Source organism: Lachnellula hyalina (assembly GCF_007821495.1).
Source record: "Lachnellula hyalina strain CBS 185.66 chromosome Unknown contig00001, whole genome shotgun sequence".
In the NCBI taxonomy this organism is placed as follows: Eukaryota; Fungi; Ascomycota; class Leotiomycetes; order Helotiales; family Lachnaceae; genus Lachnellula; species Lachnellula hyalina.
The window spans coordinates 275,093-296,180 of NW_022157115.1; the positions used below are offsets into that span (position 1 = coordinate 275,093).

The window sequence follows — 21,088 nt, forward strand, 5'->3', positions numbered from 1 at the left end:
TGCTTCTCAAGCTGTCGAACTGAAATCCATTGTCCAGATTGGCTATAGCAATATGTTGCAGGTAATCCATTTTATAAATACACGATCAAAATGCTGCTTCAGTTTACCATACATTCTTATATCAAGTCGAAGAATCCTTAGTACTAGCAGTTTTCAAGTCAGATCATTTCAAAAATGTAACTGGCACGGCTAGCCATGTTGGTTGGCAATGGTTCAAATTCTATTCTATTTTTGGTCTATCATCCCATACTGAGCAAGTCTAGCCTTTTCCTCTTTATTTCTATCGTCGTAGAACCATGTTCGTCTATGTAGCAAAAGCCCACGGCTGGTTCTATCTATTTCCTCCTAGTCGAGTCCAGCAAAAGCACACCCCCAATCATAAACTACGCAGCTCGTCCGTCAACCCGTTTGTCACTCACTGTTCGTCCAACTGTGCCTCGAACTCATCACCTTTATCGAAATCTATACTTTGGTTGCTTCGCACCCGTGACAATTGCTCGCTAACATAATGGGCCGTATGTGCATCAGCCTCTTGTCGTTCTTTCACCCTTTCTTCGTTATCTGTATCAACTGATTTTACATCCTCCTCTCCATTGAACGAAGCGTCAAAGTCGCTTCTTTGCCCCATGGAACGATTCGTTGATGAGCGCCGCATCTTCGGCTTCTCTGGCTTTGTGCTTTGACCGACATGTCTTGTGAAGACATCGTCAAAGTAGTGGTTCATGCCTGTTGACGGGGTGCGCGGAGTTTGAGGGAGCCGGCAGCTGAGTCTGTTTTGGTATGTCAGTATTCGTGTGTCAGCAGTTGGAAAGATAAAATACCCAGTATCATGAATCATTCTTGCGATTAGCCCGGTCCAGCCACATTGGTGCGTAGCCCCGAGACCCCGGCCAGAATCGCCGTCAAAGAACTCGTGGAACCAAAGGTTATCTTTCCAGTTTGGATCGAAATCCAACAGGTCGTTTCCATCATTGATAGCACGACGTCCATCGTCACCGCGGGCGAAAAGATGCTGAAGTCGATGCTGGATCTCTTCCGACACGTGTCCCAAGTGCATCAAATCCCCTGATCCTGTTGGACATTCTACCTTCAGTGAAGGGCCATAGAACATGTAGAAGCGCTGAAGAGACTCGACAAGTAGAAAGTTAACGCATAGCCAGATCGGACCCCGCCAGTTGCTGTTACCTCCGAAGAGACCGCTGTCGGAGTCACCTGGCACATAGCCAACCTTGAACTCTTGCCCGTTGACGTCCATGGCATATGGATGCTCCTTGTGGTACTTGGACAACGACCGAATTCCATGTTCACTCAGAAATTCATCCTCGTCGAGCATGCGCTTCAGGATCTTCTCCAGACGGTCCTTACTGACAAGGGATAGGAGAATTCGATTGTCTTTTCCTCTCTTCCTAATACTAGCCATATTACGCTCTGCCATGTCATGTCGATTTTCAACGAACCATTCAAGTCGCTTCTTGAACGCTGGAAGCTTGTTTATGAGCTCAGGTTCGAGAGTCAAGGTGGCGTAGAGTGGAATCAATCCCACTAGTGACCTGACGGGAAGTTGTTGAGTCCAAGGCCCACCGTACGAAATAGCATCATAGTAAAACCCATCTTTCTCATTCCACAACGATTTCTCCACTGTCGATCCGTCTTTGTAAGTCATGGCATCACTGATGAGCATAAAGTGCTCGAAGAACTTGGATGCAATGTCTTCGTAGATCCGGCGGTGCTTGGCTAGCTCCAAAGCGATGTTCAGCATGCACAGACAATAAAATGCCATCCATCCTGTACTATCGGCTTGTTCAAGAACACCTCCGGTGGGCAGGGGTTCGGAACGGTTGAATAAGCCAATGTTGTCCAGGCCAAGGAAACCACCTTCGAAGACATTTTTCCCGTCAAAGTCCTTTCGATTGACCCACCAGGTGAAATTCAGGAGCAGCTTCTGGAAGACCCGCTCTAGGAAATCCAAATCCTGGCGGCCATACATCTTTCTCTCGATCTTGAATGTTCGAAATGTAGCCCATGCGTGGACGGGTGGGTTGACATCTCCAAAATTCCACTCGTAGGCTGGCAGTTGACCATTTGGGTGCATATACCACTCTCTGGTGAACAAGTCAAGCTGCTTTTTGGCAAATTCTGGGTCAATCATAGCCAAAGGTATACAATGAAAAGCAGAATCCCACGCCGCAAAGAATGGGTATTCCCATGAGTCTGGCATGGAAAGAATATCATCCAAATGCATATGCTTCCAGTGGGTGTTTCTCACAGCCTTACGCTCTGGTGGAGGGGCAGGTTGGGCAGGGTCGCCATTCGCCCATTGGTCCCAAATGAAGTGATAGTACTGTTTCGTCCACATCATACCAGCGAAAGCCTGTCGTTGAATATTCCGAAGATCCTCAGCCATTGGCAGGGGGCTGATACGATAATAGAACTCATCGGCCTCGTCTTTACGCTTGTCGATAATGTTGTCAAACAATTCCTCGTCCATGTACTCTTCATACCTCTTCGAAAATCGGAATCTGACTACCGCACACTCACCTGGAGCGACTCCACCACCTTCGTTGAACGCGAACCAGGCAGCTGACTTTGTGCCGGTTCGTTTAGGATTGATGGCCTTTTTTTCTCGACCCACAATGTGACGGTGGAAAGCATCCTTCACATATGGTTGTTCATTTTCTCCATCGTACAGGGTCTTGAAATTGGTATCATTCTCTGTGAAGATGAGCTCGGGCTGAACATCTTGACCGCTTGGGCCGACTCCTGGAGAAGGAGAAATCTGAAAGTATCGGTCTCCAAGCGAATGGTGCTTGCTATGCGCAACATTCTCACTGATCTGGTGTATACTGGGCTTCTTATCTTCCGACTCGTGACCCCAGGCCCAAGTATTTCTGAACCACACATGGGGTATGATGTGTAGTGGCGCTGGCTCTGGGCCACGATTCCATGCGGTGACTCGGAAAAGGAGCTCCTCGGGATCATCGGTCTCCTTCGCGGTTTCAATGACAATATCCCAGTATTTATCGTTGTCAAAAATGCCCGTGTCGATAAGCTGGTACTCGCGGTCTTCTTTGCCTCTTTTCGCATTCTCAGCAACAAGGTCTTCATAAGGGAATTTTCTTTGGGGATATTTGTAGAGGAGTTTCATGTATGAATGCTACGAGAATGATATATTAGCAAAGAGAGGCGGAGACGGACGCAGGGTAACAAACCGTGGGAGTATTGTCGACATGGAAGTGTGCCTCCTTGATGCTCTCTCCGTGGTTACCTTGCGGATTCGAGAGACCAAACAAACGTTCTTTGAGGAAATCACTAGCCACTGGTCAGTAATTTGTCTCATCTATCACCCCGCAATATCTCACTCTTCTTCGTTCCAGAAAGCAAATGCAATATTCTGCAGACCGTGGGAGTCGGAGACACCAGCAATGCCGTCCTCCCCCCACCTGAAAGCTCTCGACCTTGCGTGGTCGTGGGTGAAATCTAGGCTGCTGTTAGGACTCCAGCTCTGCCAATTGGTGAAAGGTGACCGAATACTCACGGCTCCAAGCATCACCGTCGGCGCTGTAATCTTCTCGTACTATGTGAGATTGTCATCAGCTTCAGGCTCTACCTCAATTGGCAGCGGGGGATAATGTACCGGTCGCCCATTGCCGCTCAGCAACGTAGGGGCCCCACTTCTTCCAGTACTTTTCGCGCAGACGATCGGTCCTCAGACGCTTTTCCTCCTCGCACAGATACTCGTGGTCTTCTATCTTGACCATGTTGGTGTTTACGTGTGTATATGGAGATGGGGACGGGGAAGGGGAAGGGAATAGGGATGGGGATGGGGATGGGAGCAGAGGAGATGGAGATAAAGATGGAGTTTATAGGAGTGGAGGTTGGCGGTGCGGTGCGATGTAATCCTGTGTTGTGATTTGTGCTATACTGTAGTTGTAGTAGAAAGGGCCGTAGGGTAGGAAAGAGCTACCCCACCAATGACGTTAAGTCGGCAGCGTTGACCTTGGCGTTTCCTCCCAACAACCAGCGATCAAGGAAGCGGGGCCGGGGCATGTCGTAGGACCACTAGCACTAGGTATCCTTCCCTTCACCGAAAAATACATTAAGAGTGAATGAAGCCTCGGAAGGACTCTTATGCATGTACCGGCTAATGAGACAGACATATTATATATATATCTCTTGCTTAATACTAAAGCTTACTATTTGCATATAAGATATTACATCTTGCGGATTTTGTTATCCATTTAAGCGCATTTCTGAAATCTTTCCTTCTAGAGAGGTACAAATTAGCTCTAGCTACCATCTAGCGGGTAGATATTCGGTTTACTACTGTAAGCTGTCCGACCACTACAGTACATGAAGGATCATAGCTACTATATGGGTATTCCTTATTAGCGAATCATTCCATGGCTATAAGCATAGTGGAGAGAGTAACCAAGGATCCGTTAATCCAGTCACATGATCAAAATATTATCTTCTTTTGTTCGACTGCTTTGCCCAGAGCCAGTAGTCGATTTCGAGGTACATCTAACCAAGTGTGTCACGTGTATCACCTCCATGTGAAGCTTGGGCACTGATGGGCCTTCGGGCATCACATCCACATCTTAGAATGCAACCCCTTTTACCACCCCAATATGCAGTCTTCCTGACAGGACTCGAAACTTCTAATGTAGTCTGAGATGTGGTGCGTATAGACTTCCGCACCTTTGACCGCCGAACAAACCCCTAAAAAGGTACCTAACTGATCTGTTTATAGTGCTTGTTGTGTAGCCTGTCTCGCTGGACAAAGCTTGCAGGGGGTTCAAGCTTTTAAGAATTGACATATTCCCCGGGGAAAGGGTTTCTGTCCTGTGGCAACCTGTTGCTACATGACCCAAATATGGCGGGATGGGGGCCAGGGGATGGGTTTGCAATCGCCCGGTTATTTTGACATGTGCTGTTGAGAAGATTTTGCGTTCAGGCTTCCGCAAAATACGCCAAAACCAGGTGCATATCTTTCGCAAGGCTCATTTTTAAAGGCTTTCAGCATTAAAACGACGCAAGGCAGTCTTGATCAGCGCCTATTGGGTCGTTTAGAAAGGTTGCGTACGCGACGTTCTACAGCTTCTGCCACATCACACATCTCAAACCATTCAGCCTCAGGTCGCATCTAGCGCAAGAGAAGATTCAGACGCTTCTCGCCTTCCTTGGAGAGTCGCAATATTCGTAAGCCTACAAAGCTCAACATCCCATTCCGCCCGCCGAGCCACGTTCAAGACCTCAGCGCAAGAGGAGAAAATTGATCCCAGCCCAGCCTTGTGGGCCAGTGATATGCGAATTCTCACCAGCTGACCTGTCCGTCGCTGCCTTGCAACTCCTGGAACTTGCTTCTTCGTTCTTGGACCTTCCCTCTCATGACATTGACTGTCCTTTCACCATTGCCTGAAATTGACCAAGATGGTAGACCCTATAACCTGCTTCGGCATCGCTTGCAATGTAATGCAAGTCATCGCCTTCTCTCACGAAATATATTCCGTTGTGAAACGGATCAATGAAGACGGCTCTGTAGATGAAGAGCTTCGCCAGCACGCTGATCACATTTCCGAGTCATCGAAAGGTCTAGAAAATTACCTCGACAGGATCGTACATCAACAGCTTCCCAGAAATCAAGCAACCCTCAGGGACGTCGCTTCTAAGTGTTTGAAGACTTCCAAGAAGATCCAAACAAAACTTGATCGGATTGACAATACGCGCGGTGGCTCGGTTTCCCGGGCACTGAAGTTGTCCTGGATGAAGAATGCTTTAGCACGATTGGAGAAAGAGATGCAAAACTATCAAGATGCTATGCAAAGTCAAATCTTAGTACATCTATGGTGAGTACTTAGTCTACAAGGTTCTTGAGGAACCATTCTCTTGTGCTTTACAATGTGATCGAACCTAAACAAGAATGTCAACTTCTAGTTGTGATTTGAATTTACATCGTATCATAGAACAGACGAAAGCGTGCTTCTGGTCGGCATGGCTAACTCCGATTATAGTGATCAAAATGAGGCTGCCAATCTCGTGCAGGACGCAAACTTCACAAGTCTTGATCTGGTACTTCAAAACTTTATCATGGCTTATAGCCAAGGACAAAGGGAACTTAAAGATCTTATATTGAGTGAAGCTCAAGCCACCCAGTCCTTGGTCACAACGCAGCATGAAGGGACCCGGGCCTATACTAAGGATCTAGAACTGCGAAGAGAACTTAAGCAGAAGCGGGAACAACTACTCAATAGTCTCAAAGACGATAGTATGAATGCACGCAAGAATCAAATCGAAGGAGCCGATGGTGCTACCTTTTCTTCTGTATTCGAGGCCAATACCAAGACTCCCTGGCAAAGCTTCACGGAGTGGTTACGTTCAGATGATCCACTCTACTGGATATCGGGCAAGGCGGGTTCAGGCAAGAGCACCTTGCTGAACTTTCTTTTCGAAGATGGGAGGACCAAAGAACTACTCAATAAGTGGAGATTCGACTGTGCAATCTATGCACATTTTATTTGGAGCATAGGAACACCATCGCAAAGAAGTATTGGCGGCCTGCTCCGGTCCCTATCATATCAGATTCTCACTGGAAACGAAAAGATATTGGACAGCCTGCTGCAAGAAAATCCACGACTTTTGACTTTCACTACTTCCAATGATTGGTCCGAGAAAGATCTTAGTATGGTACTTTTCAAGTCCCTGTTGTTGCATGAGCGGGGCGTCTGTATCTTCATCGATGGATTAGACGAGATTAACCAAAAAGAAGGTCCCTTTGATCTTTTGAAGCTCGTGGAACGGATTTCGCATTCTCCAAGCACGAAAGGGGTCAAACTTTGTGTATCAAGTCGTCCAGAGCCTGTTTTCATTCGACGCCTCGAAACATTCCCGAACCTCAAGCTACAAGATTTAACACGTCAGGATATGCGAGCCTACGTCAGCAGCTTCTTGCAAACCAATCCGTTTGACTTCGGGGAAACCGACGAGATGCAGTTCGTTGATAGAGTTGTTGTCAAGGCGGAAGGTGTCTTTTTGTGGGTGTCTCTGGTTTTGAAAAGCTTGCAACGAGGGATGGCCAACGGCGATGATCCGAAGGAATTGATGCATCGACTGGAAACACTCCCATCTGAACTTGGAAACCTTTTTGAGGAAATGTTGAAGCGAATCGGTGACGACCATCCACTCTACCGCAAGGAAGCCGCCTTGTATTTCAACATCTGTATGGATCTCTACGACCTCCCGATAACCCTCGACCCGTTTTCTGATAGTTTTAAAAATTTGTTCGTGTTTGCGGCCGCGGTAGATCCTAATCTAAAGAATAAGCTTCTTACTCAGAGACCACGCCCGTCTCTTGAAAATATAAAGGAGAATCTACTTGCGGTAAATCGTAGACTGATATCGCGATGTGCGGGGTTGCTTGAGACGATTATTGACGACGAGGAAGAAGAAGACACTGAGAAGATTCTTTCTCGCCAAAAACCTAAGCCTTGGAAAAATCTACGAGTAACCTTGATTCACAAAAGTGCACGGGAGTTTCTACTGGATAAAGCGGGCATGATACTAGATCCGGACGAGACAACTCCTACTGACCGGATATTCCAAATTACACAAGCTTTTGCGCTCGATGACCTATATCCGGGGCTACACGACGGTGAATATAACAATGCACTAGCACTTTTGGCCAGCGAAGATATAGGTTTGTCAGACGAACAACAATCCGAAATTTTCAATTTGACAAAGAATATATATCAACGCAACGGCTGGCCTAATATATATGAGCTCGCCGCTTATAATGCACTTGACTATAGTCTCGAGCCTCTCCGAGATGGTACTTCTCAAAGCCAAAGGGCAGTTCGGAATTATATTTTGCTTTGCGTATATTTTCCCCCGTATTATCTTCGCCAGCGGCGCACCGTTAAGCCCCTGGAGAGATGCTTCCGCGTGGTGTTACGCCTCCTAGAAATAGGCGCCGACCTTACTGCTATATTTCCGTCTTGGATCCAAACGAAGAGGTTTGCATCGATAATAGGTTTTCCTACTCCCGTACTTGCGCGCATTCTAGACAGCCTAGTAATAGAGAGCGCAAGATTTAAGATGGCGGGCGGGATAGCCATAGTGGAAAAGATACTTGCCTTGTATCTTCATTTCGGTGTAAACGTCAAACACAAGTTTCTGCACTGCACGGGTATATGGGAACTGGATATGCTGGGGGACAGTTTCTGGCCGAGACAAAGGATTGCAAATGTTTTGAGTGATACAGGTGATAATATGGTAGCGGAATTTAGCATCGCATCTTTCATTCACTCCGCAATTGAGACGATGATCGACGATCCGGTAGAGAGGTTAGCAATGAAGTCAAGATTAGGATTGGACACAACGAAGGCACACTCCAGAATTTTGCTTTATTGGCGCAAGGATACTGTCTATGCAGTAAGTGACGAACAGTCACAAACCCTGCGCAATATTGGAGATCCACGGGAAGAGTATAGCGAGGAGGCACACGAGGCTCTCGACAACCTGGTCAAAACAATGAAAGAGGTGGATGATGTCCACCAATGGCTTATTGAAAGAGGCTACCCAATCGTGGAAGAAAGCGATGTTGAAGGAATTTCAAAGACCGCTTCTTTAGAGGAAATGGCCGAGATATATTGGAGGCTGAACGAAAAGTTTGGGATAAAAGCTCAGGAAAAGAAAGCATGCTTAGAGGACGTTTAGAGCGTAAGTCCTCGAGAGACAAGGCAGCACGTTTTTTCTGCATACCTACCTACTCTCGAACGGCACCGATCGGGCAGTGCTCGAAAATGGAAAACAGAAGGACACTACACCATGGGATCCTACACTCCGCTCCTAAAGGTATCAATAACTCGCCGTCAATATCTAAACCATGGTAAGTGCTTGCCAGTATCTCTAATGTCTTCAGCTAACATCTAAGCAGGCATGGAAAGAAGTTTCCTCTCGCCCGAGAGATGTGAACTCTCCGCGACGATCCCAGGAGACAACGTCCCGAAAACTCTCGAATCTGGGATATACACTCAACTACTCCACATGCATCCGAGAGGACAGACTTATATACTACACTCTTGCCTCGAAAGAGAACCTGGCATGCTCGAGTGAAGTGCATGGATGATCAACGAGCCCGGAGAAGTGGGTAACTGAAGTCCTGAACAGAGGGTTGAAAATCTTGATATCAGGAGATGGACAATCCCAGCAAGACTTGGGCTCATCCAGAGGTATTCAAGGTTGTTGTCGTTACAAATTCCATGTGGACCTTTATTCAACTAGGCGAGGTACTGTGAAAGGGGTTCATCACGTGTCACGGCATCGATCCTTCCTTTCCTTGAGAGAGCGTCCCATACAGTAGAGATGCTGGAAGATCTGACGAAAAATCAACATTGAGTCTAAGAGCTTGTCGCAGATGCTTCTTCCTGATCAAGGATCGCTTGCATAGCATAGCATAGCAACAGCTATCCGATCCGATTTAGCTTTCCCATCACATTCCCCCTCACATTCACAACCCCCCCACCTCCTCGCCCAATCCCCCCAACCCATTCCCCGAAAAAGGCAAAATGTTCACTCAGCAAGCAAGCGCGCTCCTACACGCACTAACCATACATACCTACATCCCCACCTTCCACATACAAGATACGCTACACTACACATCCGTACCGGTATTCTTCCCATTTACTGACTAGACTCTGTATATCCAAGAACTTCATTCAAGCCAAGCTCCTCGCTACCTACTTTAACACTTATCCTTCCCATTTATCATTTTTCAATTAATCACTCAGATCAATTCTATTCCATCTATTTGGCATACGACATCTTGCCAAGTGCTTTTCAATTATAATCCGATACTTCGAATTATTGAAATTCCTGTAAATCACATGATCTATGCATTCCGTAGCAGGTGTTTTGGCGGAGAGAGGGATTTGGGGCTGAGCTGACTGGGAATGTTGCCGAGGTTTTGCCAGGGAATAGATGAGGCGAATAAGCGTTGTGTCGTGTTGTGTTGTGTGAGTGTAGGTAGAAAAGGATCAGAGCGAGGGGCGTTAGATGATGAGGATGGGGTCATGTATTGCGGGATTATCGCTGGTTATGATGTCCTTCATTGAAGAAACGGCAAAAATTATACGAGACAAACAAGGCAAGATATCCAAGAGAGGCGTCACATTCAGACAGCCAATAACCATATTACTATTTTTTTCATTTCATGTTCCTGCCTATTCCGCAGGGTTATCAGCGTTTCCACCCTGCGACTAGCATTTCCATTCGCAGGCCGCAACTTCGCAAATGCCACCTTCGAATTCTATCATACAGAATGTGCTTTTCCTCATTCCATTCCATTCCAGCTCTCCCCTGATGCAAACGCAAAGTAGCAGCAGCAAAGAAGCAAGACGCATGAGCGAGTGCTCATGATGATCATCCATCTCATCATGCCCTGCAATCTCATTCCATAAAGAAAAAAGAAAATCAGCAACGTTAACAGCATAATGCTGAGACTAGTCATCTTTATTTGATGCAAGTGCCTTGAAACCGCCACAAGTTTGCAAGACTTGGGGTACCGGAATTCCATGGTCGAGGCCCAATGACGATAAACTGCCGAATAGATAAAGGTGGATGATGTACAAGATTCGTAATTTTCGAGGGAGGCATATGTTACAGTCGGGAGGGAGTTTATTGGGACCGAAGAAGAGAAAAGGGATCATAAGTTTTCGGAATGCAGTGGACGATTCGATCATTCCTCCTCTGAATCAGAATCCTCATCACCACTGGATTCGGGATCTTGGGCTTCCACCGCTGGAGCACGTCAGTATTTGGGATTTATATCTAGTCCACACGGAAACTTACTGGGCATCACAGGTTCTTGGGAACCAGAACCTTGTCGGTTTGCAAACTCTCTCTCACGGCTCTTCAAAAGTTCAATCTTTTGCTCCTGCTCACTCTTGCTCATTGGCTTATTCTTTTTCTTGGTTGGAGGTTTTGCCAATTCACGGGGCGTATCACGCGCCTCGAACTGCTTTCGCATGTCTGCGTCAACTTCCGGGCAATGTATCATGATTAGGCCGTGTATTTTCCAGAGGGTAGGAACGCTGACAACGTCAATGTCAAGCTCAAGCGTTCCATCGTCGCCGACCTATGAAATGTTAGCCACGTGCTAGGATAATGGGTAACTCGGGATAACTGACATCAACACCTGGCTGCTCCGCCTTGATCATCTCCAAAACTTGACTTGACAATTCTTCAGGGAGGGAGCCAATACCAGCGGAGATAACTTCCTTCTCCAATGTGCCCATATATTTGGCGTGCTGCCGGTTTCCACCTGCTTTCTTTGGCGCAGGGGCCTTCTTCAACGGAATCGGCTTCTTTGACTTGGAGGGCCTCGAAGGCTTCTTGGCTTTTTTGGCTGCCGGCCGAGGTTGAGATGGGTTTTCTTTTACTTGCTTCGAAAGTAGATCGATCAACTGGTGTTGCAGATCAATCATGTCTTTACTTGTCTTCTTGTCTCTCATCATCTCAATCAATTTACCCTGCTCCTCGATAAGACGTTGGGCAGCTGCGCTCATGGTACTACTAGCAGGGGCGCTCTCTGCCTCATCTTCATCGTCTTCACTCTCTTCCTCCTCTGAATCAGGCGAGCCAGCATGGCTTGCGGGTGCAGGTGAATGGTCAGCTAAATATTGCTGCTTCTTGTCCCATTGCCGATTAAAGAATTCTTCAAATTGTTGTCCAAGTACTCGGACAGCATTTCCAGGAGGGTTGAATTTGTAGCAGTTGGTAACGATCTGTCTGATGTCCTTTTCGAAATCCTTTGCATTTCCATAATTTCCTTCCTTGAGCTTTTTTTCGACAGTTGAAAGATCCATAGGGCTTCTGATGACCGCGAAGTAATTTGGGATGCCCAGAGCGACAGGATCGACCGGGACGTAGAAAGCACTTGCGAATGAATAATGCTTGGGATCTTGCAACTCTTTCAACACCTCTTGGCAGAATTTGAGTTCTGTGGCAAACTTCTTGTTCTTGGGCCTTGTGGCAGTATTGTATGGAAGATCCTTGTTTTTGGGGGGATGAATCTCTCGCTTCGGGCGACTGCTCTCTCCTGAGAATTCGCGACGGATCGTCGGGGTACTAGTCGTTGGATCTAGCGCGAAAGTCTGTGCTGGAGCAGATGCCTTGACGGCGCTTGTACCAGCACCCTTGGAAAGTCTTCTGTGGGCAGTTCGTGGAGCAGCTGCAACCGCGGGTTCTTTCTTGACCTTCTCCCTCTTAGGAGCTGGGGTGGGCTCAGGCTTGATGTTGTCAATCCTGGATATGATATAACTTTCAACGACACGAGCAGAGACTGCAACAATATGCGCGTGACCATTGAATTCTGCTGCATTGCTCGCGATAAGTCTGGCATCGTTTTTGACTGCATCCACGTTAGGATAAGCAAAAGATTTCAACCTCTGTTCCATTGTAGCCAGATCAACTGGATTCTGGATCTTGGCAGTATAAGACTCAGCCAGCAATGGCCACATTTCTGCGACCGGCTTGACGAAATTTCTCCCATCCTTACTCTTGGCCGAGTTTTTCAGGATCTTGACGATTTCTCTCATTTCGTAGTCGGAGATTGGCTTTAAATCTACCTGGACGGCAGCAGATTCGCCATTCGGAGCCGCTGGTACGTCAGCCATTTCTTGGTCCAAAGCAGTTGTCTCGTCGGTCTTTGCGCGCTTGGCCGATGGCGCATTCTCGTCGTCATCCTCGCGTTCTCGGGCAACCTTCGGCGGCGCCATGGATACATCTGCAACTGGAGCTGGTGCAACAGTCTCAGCCTTAATGTTGTCTGTGCCATCTCCACTCATACTAATATCTTCTTGTTGAAAAGTTGCATCGTTGCCTGTGCGGAGTGGAAGTATATCGTCAGAAGCAAAATCTCCTGGTGCATCCTGCAGTAACTGGTCGTCGGCAGAAAAGTCGGGAAGGTCGGGGATGTTTCCTGAAGTACCGAGGTCAGAGACATCTGCGCCAAGCGACTGATCAACACTGTCCATTCCCTGCGGTAGATCCGCTGGGGCGTCAAAGTCGAAGTCCAGACCCGATGTCTGCTCCAGTAGCGGCGGTTCTGAGGCTTGCATGGGTGGTGATGATATATGGCGGATGTCAGACTCTTGCGCCTCGACGACAGGAAGGACTGTTGAGGGTGCGGCAACGTCCTCCACAGCTAACTCGATGGCCGAGTCTGCCGAGGCAAGTAATTCAGATGTATTGGGTTCCTGCGCATGGGGTGACGTTGAGGGCTGCAGCTCTTCGGTGGCGGTTGTATTCGTGCTGGGGAGTTGAGAGTTCAAAGCCAAAGAAGACATTTCTTCGGTGGGTTGCGACTCAGCGGCGGCCGGTGACTGCTTGTCGATAGAGGGCGCTTCAACAGATTGGTTGTCGGTGAAGGCCTCGGTATTTGCAAATCCATTCACAGTTGTACTAGTCGCGCTGGCTTCAACATTGTCTGAAGTCGAGGCGAGATCGGCGGTTTTGGGGAGAACGTCTTCAGGAGGGGTAGCATCAACGTGGTTGTGGGTCTCATCTCGATTTGAGTTTCTGTAACATTTTGATTCATAAATAAGAGTACACTAAGTAGAAAGGAGAAGGTACGAGGAGAAGTGAAGGGGAACAGCGACGGCAAATATGAATACAGATTGAAGGAAGGGAAGACTCACCCGTTGATATCTAAATCCAAAGCCATCTTATCAGATGATGGAACGGGCTGTATCTTCTGCTCAATCGCGACTCCTTCTGGTTGCGCAGTGGTCATGACGGCCATCAACAATCAAACCCCTCGTTGAGAGGCGACGGGTAGGTGCCGACGAGACTACTGAAGGAAAAAGCGATTCAGAGTGGGTGGGTTGGATTGTAGAGTGACGCAGATGGATGCGCAAGATGATGCGACACTTTATTAGTCAGGCGCAGATGGATATATTCAAAGTCGGTGGTGGTGGTGGTGCACCGAGGTGCGATACGAATTGTATTGACTTTGGAGAGGAGGAAGGGGACGGGATGGAGGCAGCCTCGCGAAGAATTTATAGCCTCGCCTAGGATTGGATAGGCGGCCGCGATTGGCCCGGCGCAAAATAAATCCTGACTCTGACTCGAATGACGTTGACGAGGGTGAATGCGCGCCACCTACCTATAGGCAGTGAATTTTGGACGAATGTTAGAGATGCCAGGTGATTGCGCTCCGAGAAGTTGAGGATGAAGTTGAGGTGGCGGTGTTGATGCGAGTGAGTACGCGACTTTTTTTTTTTTCTTATTAGGAGCGGGCGCGTCTTCGTGTTTTTGGTTGGCGTGAAGAGGTACTACTAGCGAAAGAGACCCTTTTGTAAATAATATACCGACGACCGACGAGGCAAATCCGAGAAACGCGGAGAATACGGGATTTTACTTGTTCGTATGCGCAGGCAATATTCCAGAATAAAAGAATTAATCAGATGCAGACCGAGGGCGGTGGTCGAGAATGCAGATAGATTATGGTGTGGTCCGAGTGGTGAGGGTGAGGGTGAGGGAGAGGTCGAAGTCGAGTTGGGTCGGCAGCGAATAGGAAGCCGAGCGCAAAGGGCAAAATGTTCAACAGAAGAGCGTCTCTGAGTCGGTGGGAGGAGATCCTAAATGTATTATGAGGGAACCCCCAAATTTAGCGAACGCCCAGCATCTTGCCTTAGCCTGTTCCACCCTGCCCATATCCAGCCACTCACCATCCAGCCTCCGACAAAAGCGTAAGGATGAACTGCGCCAGCAAGGGCTAGTGCATCCAATGAAAAAACATGTCCCGTCATTGTTTGATGTAGCCACTCGAACATTTCTTGCACCCACCAGCCCCTGAGCGGCCGTGTGCAGGTCAAGCGAGATTATGCGCGAAAAGCTGTCGTCACGCCTGGCATCTAAGGCGTTAAGCCTTGTCGCTCTTTAAAATCGCTACACCCACTCTCTGCTTTCACTATTACTGCGCCGGTACATGGAGCTGGGTCAAAGCACTTTTTCTCCCCGCTAAACCTATAACAGCCCCCGTGCCACGTGATCGTCGGATTAATTGGTTATCGAAAAAAAAAAAGTTTCTTAGATGGCAGCTTCGAGGCAGCGACCTCAGCAAACAGCAGGCTCTACCAACGCCACCCTCGACTGCCTGCTACTTTTCCTAGACGCAAATCAATCAGCAATACCGACGACGGATCGCCCAAATTTTCCCATACAATAATTTTACCATGTCGACCAAACGAAAACTTCCGCAAAAGCTTGCACAGCCAAAGGCAAGCCAAAACGCAAAAATTGTGGGGAAGACCAATTTGGATGATTCAAAGACAGTGGTATCGGGTGGTGGAAATGCTTTCAAGTCGCAGCTCAACGGCGTAAGAGAGATCGTCAACATCTCGAGCGATTCGAGTAGTGAGGAAGGTGATTCCGAGGAAGAAAGTGCGGACGAGGCACAACCCACAAATGGAGAAGATGTCTCCATGGAAGATGCAGAGCCCATCCCCGACGACACCGAAGAGAACGGCCAACCAAGTTTCGGGGACCTCGTGAGAGCGAATGCCTCTGAACCGATCGATGTAGCTGGCGCATTCGAGGACCCCTCATCTCGCACCCTTGCGTACCCGCAAGGCAAGCAAATACAACCTCCTTCCGGCGCATCGCTAGGAACGGTTCTTACTCAAGCACTCAAGACCAACGATATATCTCTCCTGGAATCTTGTCTACATACTACCGATGTCAATACCATTCGCGCTACTATCCAACGTCTCGACTCGCCTCTCGCAGGCACCTTATTACAAAAGCTCGCCGAGAGATTACATAGAAGACCGGGCAGAGCAGGGAGTCTTATGGTGTGGGTTCAGTGGACACTGGTCTCGCATGGTGGATATCTGGCAACACAAAAGGATCTAATCAAGAAGCTGGCGGAATTGAACAGGGTCATTGATGAGCGGGCGAAAGGTCTACAAAGTCTGTTATCTCTGAAGGGGAAGTTGGACATGTTGGAAGCACAGATCGAGCTACGGAGAAATATGCAGAACCAGCGCCGCCGAATCGACGAGGATGATGAGGACGATGGTGTGATATATGTTGAGGGTCAGGAGAATGACGAGGAGGCCGTTGCCAAACCCCAGCGGCTAGCACAGAATGGCGATCTAGAGGATATCTTGGATGGCAGCGAAATCTCAGAAGACATGCCCATGACCAACGGCGTGATTGCAGATTCAGAGGATGAGGGAGACAGCAGCGGCCAGGACAACTTAATAGACGCCGAGGCCGAAGAGACAGATGACGACTCAGCAGATGAGGACGAAGTCGATCACGACGATGAGGATTCCGAGGAAGAGAGCGATGAGGAACCGCCACCAACAAAACTGCAGCGAGTGAGTGGCATTGCGTCGAAGAGGAGATGAAAAGGGACACTTCGTTATTGGAAATGGCGTTGCATGGTCAGGCGTTTGTGATTTTGGTCAAGATGGCCCGCAGCTGCCTCAAAAGCATAAAAGGTAGAATGTAGATGTATACCTATATGATACCTCGGAACACATAGGAACAAGATCAAAAATATATACTCGTCACATGATTGTACTCTTTTCCTATTCAATCCATGAAACAAAACCGGCGGCAGAACCCAGTAATTAGGATGGAGCGAAATAGAAGCATGATGTGGCTCTTCCGCGTCAGATCGCCATCAAGACGCTTCATATTTTGCTGTCCGCGTACGCACAACAAGGCTGAATAACGTTGTGGAGTAGAAAAGACCCCACCAAGATCCAGGGTCCACTTTAGAATTCCCTCGTTCCTTCCCCCACGCAAAAAAACCCTTTCCCCTTTCCTCGCCAATGTAATTAGGATAGGATAGCTACCTATGAGATCTACCTGTCTGCCTGCCTGCTAACTCGTACTGCTTACCTACTACAGTACCAAGAAAGTATAATGCTCGTGTTGCCTGTATCCGTAATTTTACTAACTGCTGCGAGCGCGATAGCTCGTCCCGAGCGAGCGAGAACGAGGCGTCCCGGGCGTATAGAGCCCCGGTGTTTTATGTTTTACGAATTAATTCATCTCCGCTCCACTTGCTGCGCTGACGACGCTTGCCTGTCCTGTCGCTCGCTCGACGCTCGTTCGTCCCTTGGCTTGGCCAACCGTATTCTGTTTTTTCCTTTTCTACCCTCCATGTCCCCTCCCTTTTCTTTGTCGTTTATTCGAAACGTTATTTGCTCCTACACATACGTATATATATATATACGCACGATCAGTCATTCAGTCATTCCTTTCGTCTATCTCTCTCTTTGTTTATTTTATACACTACACCTATCGCGATATTAGAGCAAGGCTGTCGTGCCGAGTCGCCCGAGTCGGACAAGAAAACGTGCGAGGCGTAGGTACCTGGAAAGGATTTCTTGGCGGGCTTTTGTCACTGGTGGGCCAAGACGCTTAGCGCTGCTTCCAGCACTGCGAATACAAGGCTGGCGGGCGCATTGTGATAGCCTTGTGCTTCTATACATTTGAAGTACTGCGTATATCGATTCGGAAAGGTGGTTGCGGAGAAAAAAAAAGGGAAACATGGCGGCGTTGAAGAAACGACTCGGCGTCTCGATATTCCTGACAGTCTTGTCGCTCGCTTCGATTATGCTGCTCGTCGGCCGGTCCCGCGTGCATGCGCATTTGAAGAAGATTGGGCTAGGGGGTTCGTTGTCGATGGATGTTTTGGGGTGGCGCAAGAAGGGGGGGGGATGATAATGGTGCGAGGGTGATTGTTTTTGGGGATAGTTGGGCAGATGATAGTATATCGGAGGGGGAAGAGGGGAAGGGGAAGAGTTGGGCGAAGGTTTTGTGTGATGAGGTATGGATTTCATGAGACGATACGGATCATATCATGAAGATGCTGACGAAAAGAAATAGATAAGCTGTACCTCATACCAGAACTTCGCCGTCACGCAACCCAGAGACGCTTATCCAGCCCAACCACCAAACGGAGCCATGGTCTCGAACAATATTCACGTCGCCTCGCTCCTAAACTCCCCAAGCAACCTCGAACCAAACAGCACACCCATAACACTCCTTCCAGACCTAGAAACTCAAATCAAATCTTTCATCGCGCTCCCGCCTCCAGCAACCCTAGCCAAGGAAACACTTTTCATCATCTCCCTCGGCTTCTGGGACATTTATAACTTCGCGTCCCTCGACTACGCACTCGCGAAAAACACAACAGATCAAAGAATCAACGAGCTCTTCGCCCAAATTGATATCCTTTATAATCATTACAACTCTTCTCAACTTTCCATTTCTACCGCTCCAATCAACAGTTCTGCGCACACTTTCCAAATCATAATACCCAAAGTCCTCGACCCCTCCGTCTCCCCTGGATGGCTCACTCAACGCCCTTCGCCCGTAAAACCGAGCAGCATAGCTGAGCAACAGAAAAACGCGGCATACCTAACGGAGCGCTGGAACCAAGGGGTGGAAAACAAGCTCGGGCTATGGATTAGATCTCCAGAAGAGATAAAAGCAGCAGCAGCAACAAAAACAACAGCAAAAGAAGCGGCGATAGCAGCTGCTATTGCGAAATCAAAACCAAAGCTAAAACCCAGCACTTCGATTGCATCTCTTGAATCAACGCCCACATCAACCTCAAATAAAACAGTAGAAACAGGGTCGCTCAAAGACGTATTCTACTACGACCTATCCGCCCGCCTCCTCGACACCATGATTGAACACCAAATGGAGTCCGAAGGCCTCAAGGACGCCTCTGGTCTTGGTGCAGGCGACAGCCCATATGAGAATGTGGAGCGTCCTTGTGTGTACCAAGCTGATGATGACGAGGATACGTACGGGCTGGGAGAGTTGGTGAACGGGATGATTGTTTGTGCGGAGCCGGATATGTGGCTTTGGTGGGATGCGTGGGGGGTCGGTGCTAGGGCGCAGAAGGTGATGGGGAAAGAGGTTGCGGTGCTGGTGGGGAGCGGGGGGAGCGAGAGGGCGAGGGTGGCAAAGGTGGCGAGTAACGTTAAACCGCATGGCTTTTGGTCGGGGAAGATGGGGGGCGCTGCGTAGATATTATTTGTGGTTTTGTTTTCTTTTGTGTATCTTGGGTGGAGTTGGAGGTTGGTCATAGGCCTTTTCTGGAGTTGGAAAAGATGTACGCTCATGAAGCTGGCGTTTTGGTCGAGAGAGACCTTGTATATACCATTTTTGTATATCGTATGGATACCCATTTAAGAGTTGATATATTTGCCGTCTTCAGAATCCTGCTCTGTTTGATGATGCCTCTCAGTGAAGACAGTGCAACGCGCACCAGGCTTGTGGAACCTGGTAAAAGGGCTTGTTACTGCAACTTTAGGTTTCAGAACCCATGGAGACAGCACGCCATTGATCCTCCTCCAAAGGCGGAATTTTCGACTGTTGGCCACGCCTCTATCGATATGATTTTCAGCGCTTCGCAAGATATTCATCATCGCTTACGTTGCTTGGACATTAACTCCAAACGCGGCCTTCAGCTCATTGGGGATTCCCATCGATGAATCCAGTGACTATTGAATATACAAGAGATTCAAACTCATTCGACCTCTTCAATCAATAACCTGGACTTGAATATTCATATTCACGCCATCCCGAAGTCCCTTCCGAGTCCCCTTTCTCGTCTTCTGTTGTTTTGGAAGCTTCACGTACTCTCCCCACAAATTTGCTTCCCGCTCCTTCTCACAAGAACAAATTGGCCTGGATCTAGAGTTCGTATCCGGGTTCCCATCTGCTTGGGCGAGAACATCCATATCAAGACAGCTCTGACAACATCTCGGATCATCTGAAAGCTCGCAAGCAGCACAGACAACTAGAACCAAATGACAGCCCTTGGAACGACACTTGCCCAACCTATCCGAAGAATTCGTGCAAACATGGCATTTCGCCACAGGCTCAATCTTGTCATCTTCCTCCAAGGTCGTCGAGCCTCTCGCATCAAACACGAAGTTCCGTCCCTTGAACAAACTCTCTTCTGGTCTTTTCCTCCCCTGTTCAATCTCCTCATCCATCCACATCAAATACCCCGCAATTCCCCCCTTAAGCGTAGCAACCCTATCCCCCGTCCTCTCCTGTAGAAACCTCGCTCCCTTCTCACACCTAATGCCACCCGTACAAAAGGTCAAAATCTGTCTCTCTCCCTTCTCCTCCCCCACCATCCGCCGATTAACATACTGCGGCCACTGACTAAAGCGCCTAATCTGCGGTCGCAGCGCCGGCTCCCCCGTCCTCGGATCAACAAAATATCCAATCCGGGACTCATAATGATTCCTCACATCCAGCAGCAGCGTATTCGGCTCCGCATGACATCTCTCATGAAACTCCTCTGGGGTCAACACTTCAATAGAATCCCAAGACGAAGGAAGATAGTTCGTCACACCCATGGGCGTAATTTCGGCCGTGACACGAACTGACGCTGGCGCGCCGCCGAAGACACAGGAGCAGCCTCCTGGGGTCGGCTTGAAGAACTCGCGCTGTTTCTGCGCTGTGTCTAGATCGAGATTGGAGAATGACCAGTGCGCAATACAAGCTTGTGTATAGGCGAAAATACTTTCCTTGGTTCCACCGACGGTTATGTTGAAGCCTTCTTGTGCGATGCGGATTTTCCCGCCGATGGAGTGTTTTTGGGTGAGGTTGGTGTGGAAGGATTCGAGGGATGTTAAATTTTCTTGCGAGACTTGAGTATTTGGTAAGGCGGGCGAGGCGGCGAAGTAGCGGTAGAAGAGGAGGACTTGACCACCGTCTGGGCTCGAGGATGCTGGGCAGGTGCATGTGAAGGAAACGGGGTCTGAGAAGCCGTTTGGCAGACGTCGAGACTTTGGGATGTCAACCTGGCTTCTAGAGATATCTGGTGCCTTCTCGGTGGAGAACTCCTTCATGGTTGTAGAGTTGAAATAATATTATTGTTCGGAACTTACTGTGTTGTGCTATTGTACAGTAACTGGTTCTACGTTTTTGGAGGCAACAAAGTTTAAATGTCGTTGGAGGAGAATATTTACTAAACACGCCACGTTACAACCAAAACTTGGATTCTCTTGCCTGTGTTTCCGTCAGCCAATTGGAAAGAATG

At 48.4% G+C, this 21,088-nt stretch overlaps 5 protein-coding genes across 5 annotated transcripts; 2 read left to right on the top strand and 3 right to left on the bottom strand.

Moving 5' to 3' along the window:
• Positions 1-415: 415 nt before the first annotated feature.
• Positions 416-3,758, bottom strand: YMR196W (Uncharacterized protein; the record flags this gene model as incomplete). The annotated part of the gene is made up of 4 exons (XM_031145077.1): positions 416-3,154; positions 3,210-3,309; positions 3,360-3,558; positions 3,635-3,758. The coding sequence occupies 4 exons, from the start codon at positions 3,756-3,758 to the stop codon at positions 416-418; spliced, it is 3,162 nt and encodes a 1,053-aa protein (XP_031009968.1).
• Positions 3,759-5,430: 1,672 nt separating this feature from the next.
• On the top strand, positions 5,431-8,712 carry HET-E1_10 (Vegetative incompatibility protein HET-E-1; the record flags this gene model as incomplete). The annotated part of the gene is made up of 2 exons (XM_031145078.1): positions 5,431-5,846; positions 6,012-8,712. 2 exons carry the CDS (start codon positions 5,431-5,433, stop codon positions 8,710-8,712), a joined length of 3,117 nt encoding a protein of 1,038 aa, XP_031009969.1.
• Positions 8,713-10,732: 2,020 nt separating this feature from the next.
• Positions 10,733-13,789, bottom strand: BDF1 (Bromodomain-containing factor 1 protein; the record flags this gene model as incomplete). Its single annotated transcript, XM_031145079.1, has 4 exons — positions 10,733-10,794; positions 10,846-11,131; positions 11,184-13,575; positions 13,695-13,789. The coding sequence occupies 4 exons, from the start codon at positions 13,787-13,789 to the stop codon at positions 10,733-10,735; spliced, it is 2,835 nt and encodes a 944-aa protein (XP_031009970.1).
• A 1,444-nt stretch (positions 13,790-15,233) lies between these two features.
• utp5 (U3 small nucleolar RNA-associated protein) lies at positions 15,234-16,412 on the top strand (the record flags this gene model as incomplete). The annotated part of the gene is made up of 1 exon (XM_031145080.1): positions 15,234-16,412. One exon carries the CDS (start codon positions 15,234-15,236, stop codon positions 16,410-16,412), a length of 1,179 nt encoding a protein of 392 aa, XP_031009971.1.
• Positions 16,413-19,460: 3,048 nt separating this feature from the next.
• On the bottom strand, positions 19,461-20,897 carry TSTD2 (Thiosulfate sulfurtransferase/rhodanese-like domain-containing protein; the record flags this gene model as incomplete). Its single annotated transcript, XM_031145081.1, has 2 exons — positions 19,461-19,532; positions 19,584-20,897. The coding sequence occupies 2 exons, from the start codon at positions 20,895-20,897 to the stop codon at positions 19,461-19,463; spliced, it is 1,386 nt and encodes a 461-aa protein (XP_031009972.1).
• Positions 20,898-21,088: the final 191 nt, after the last annotated feature.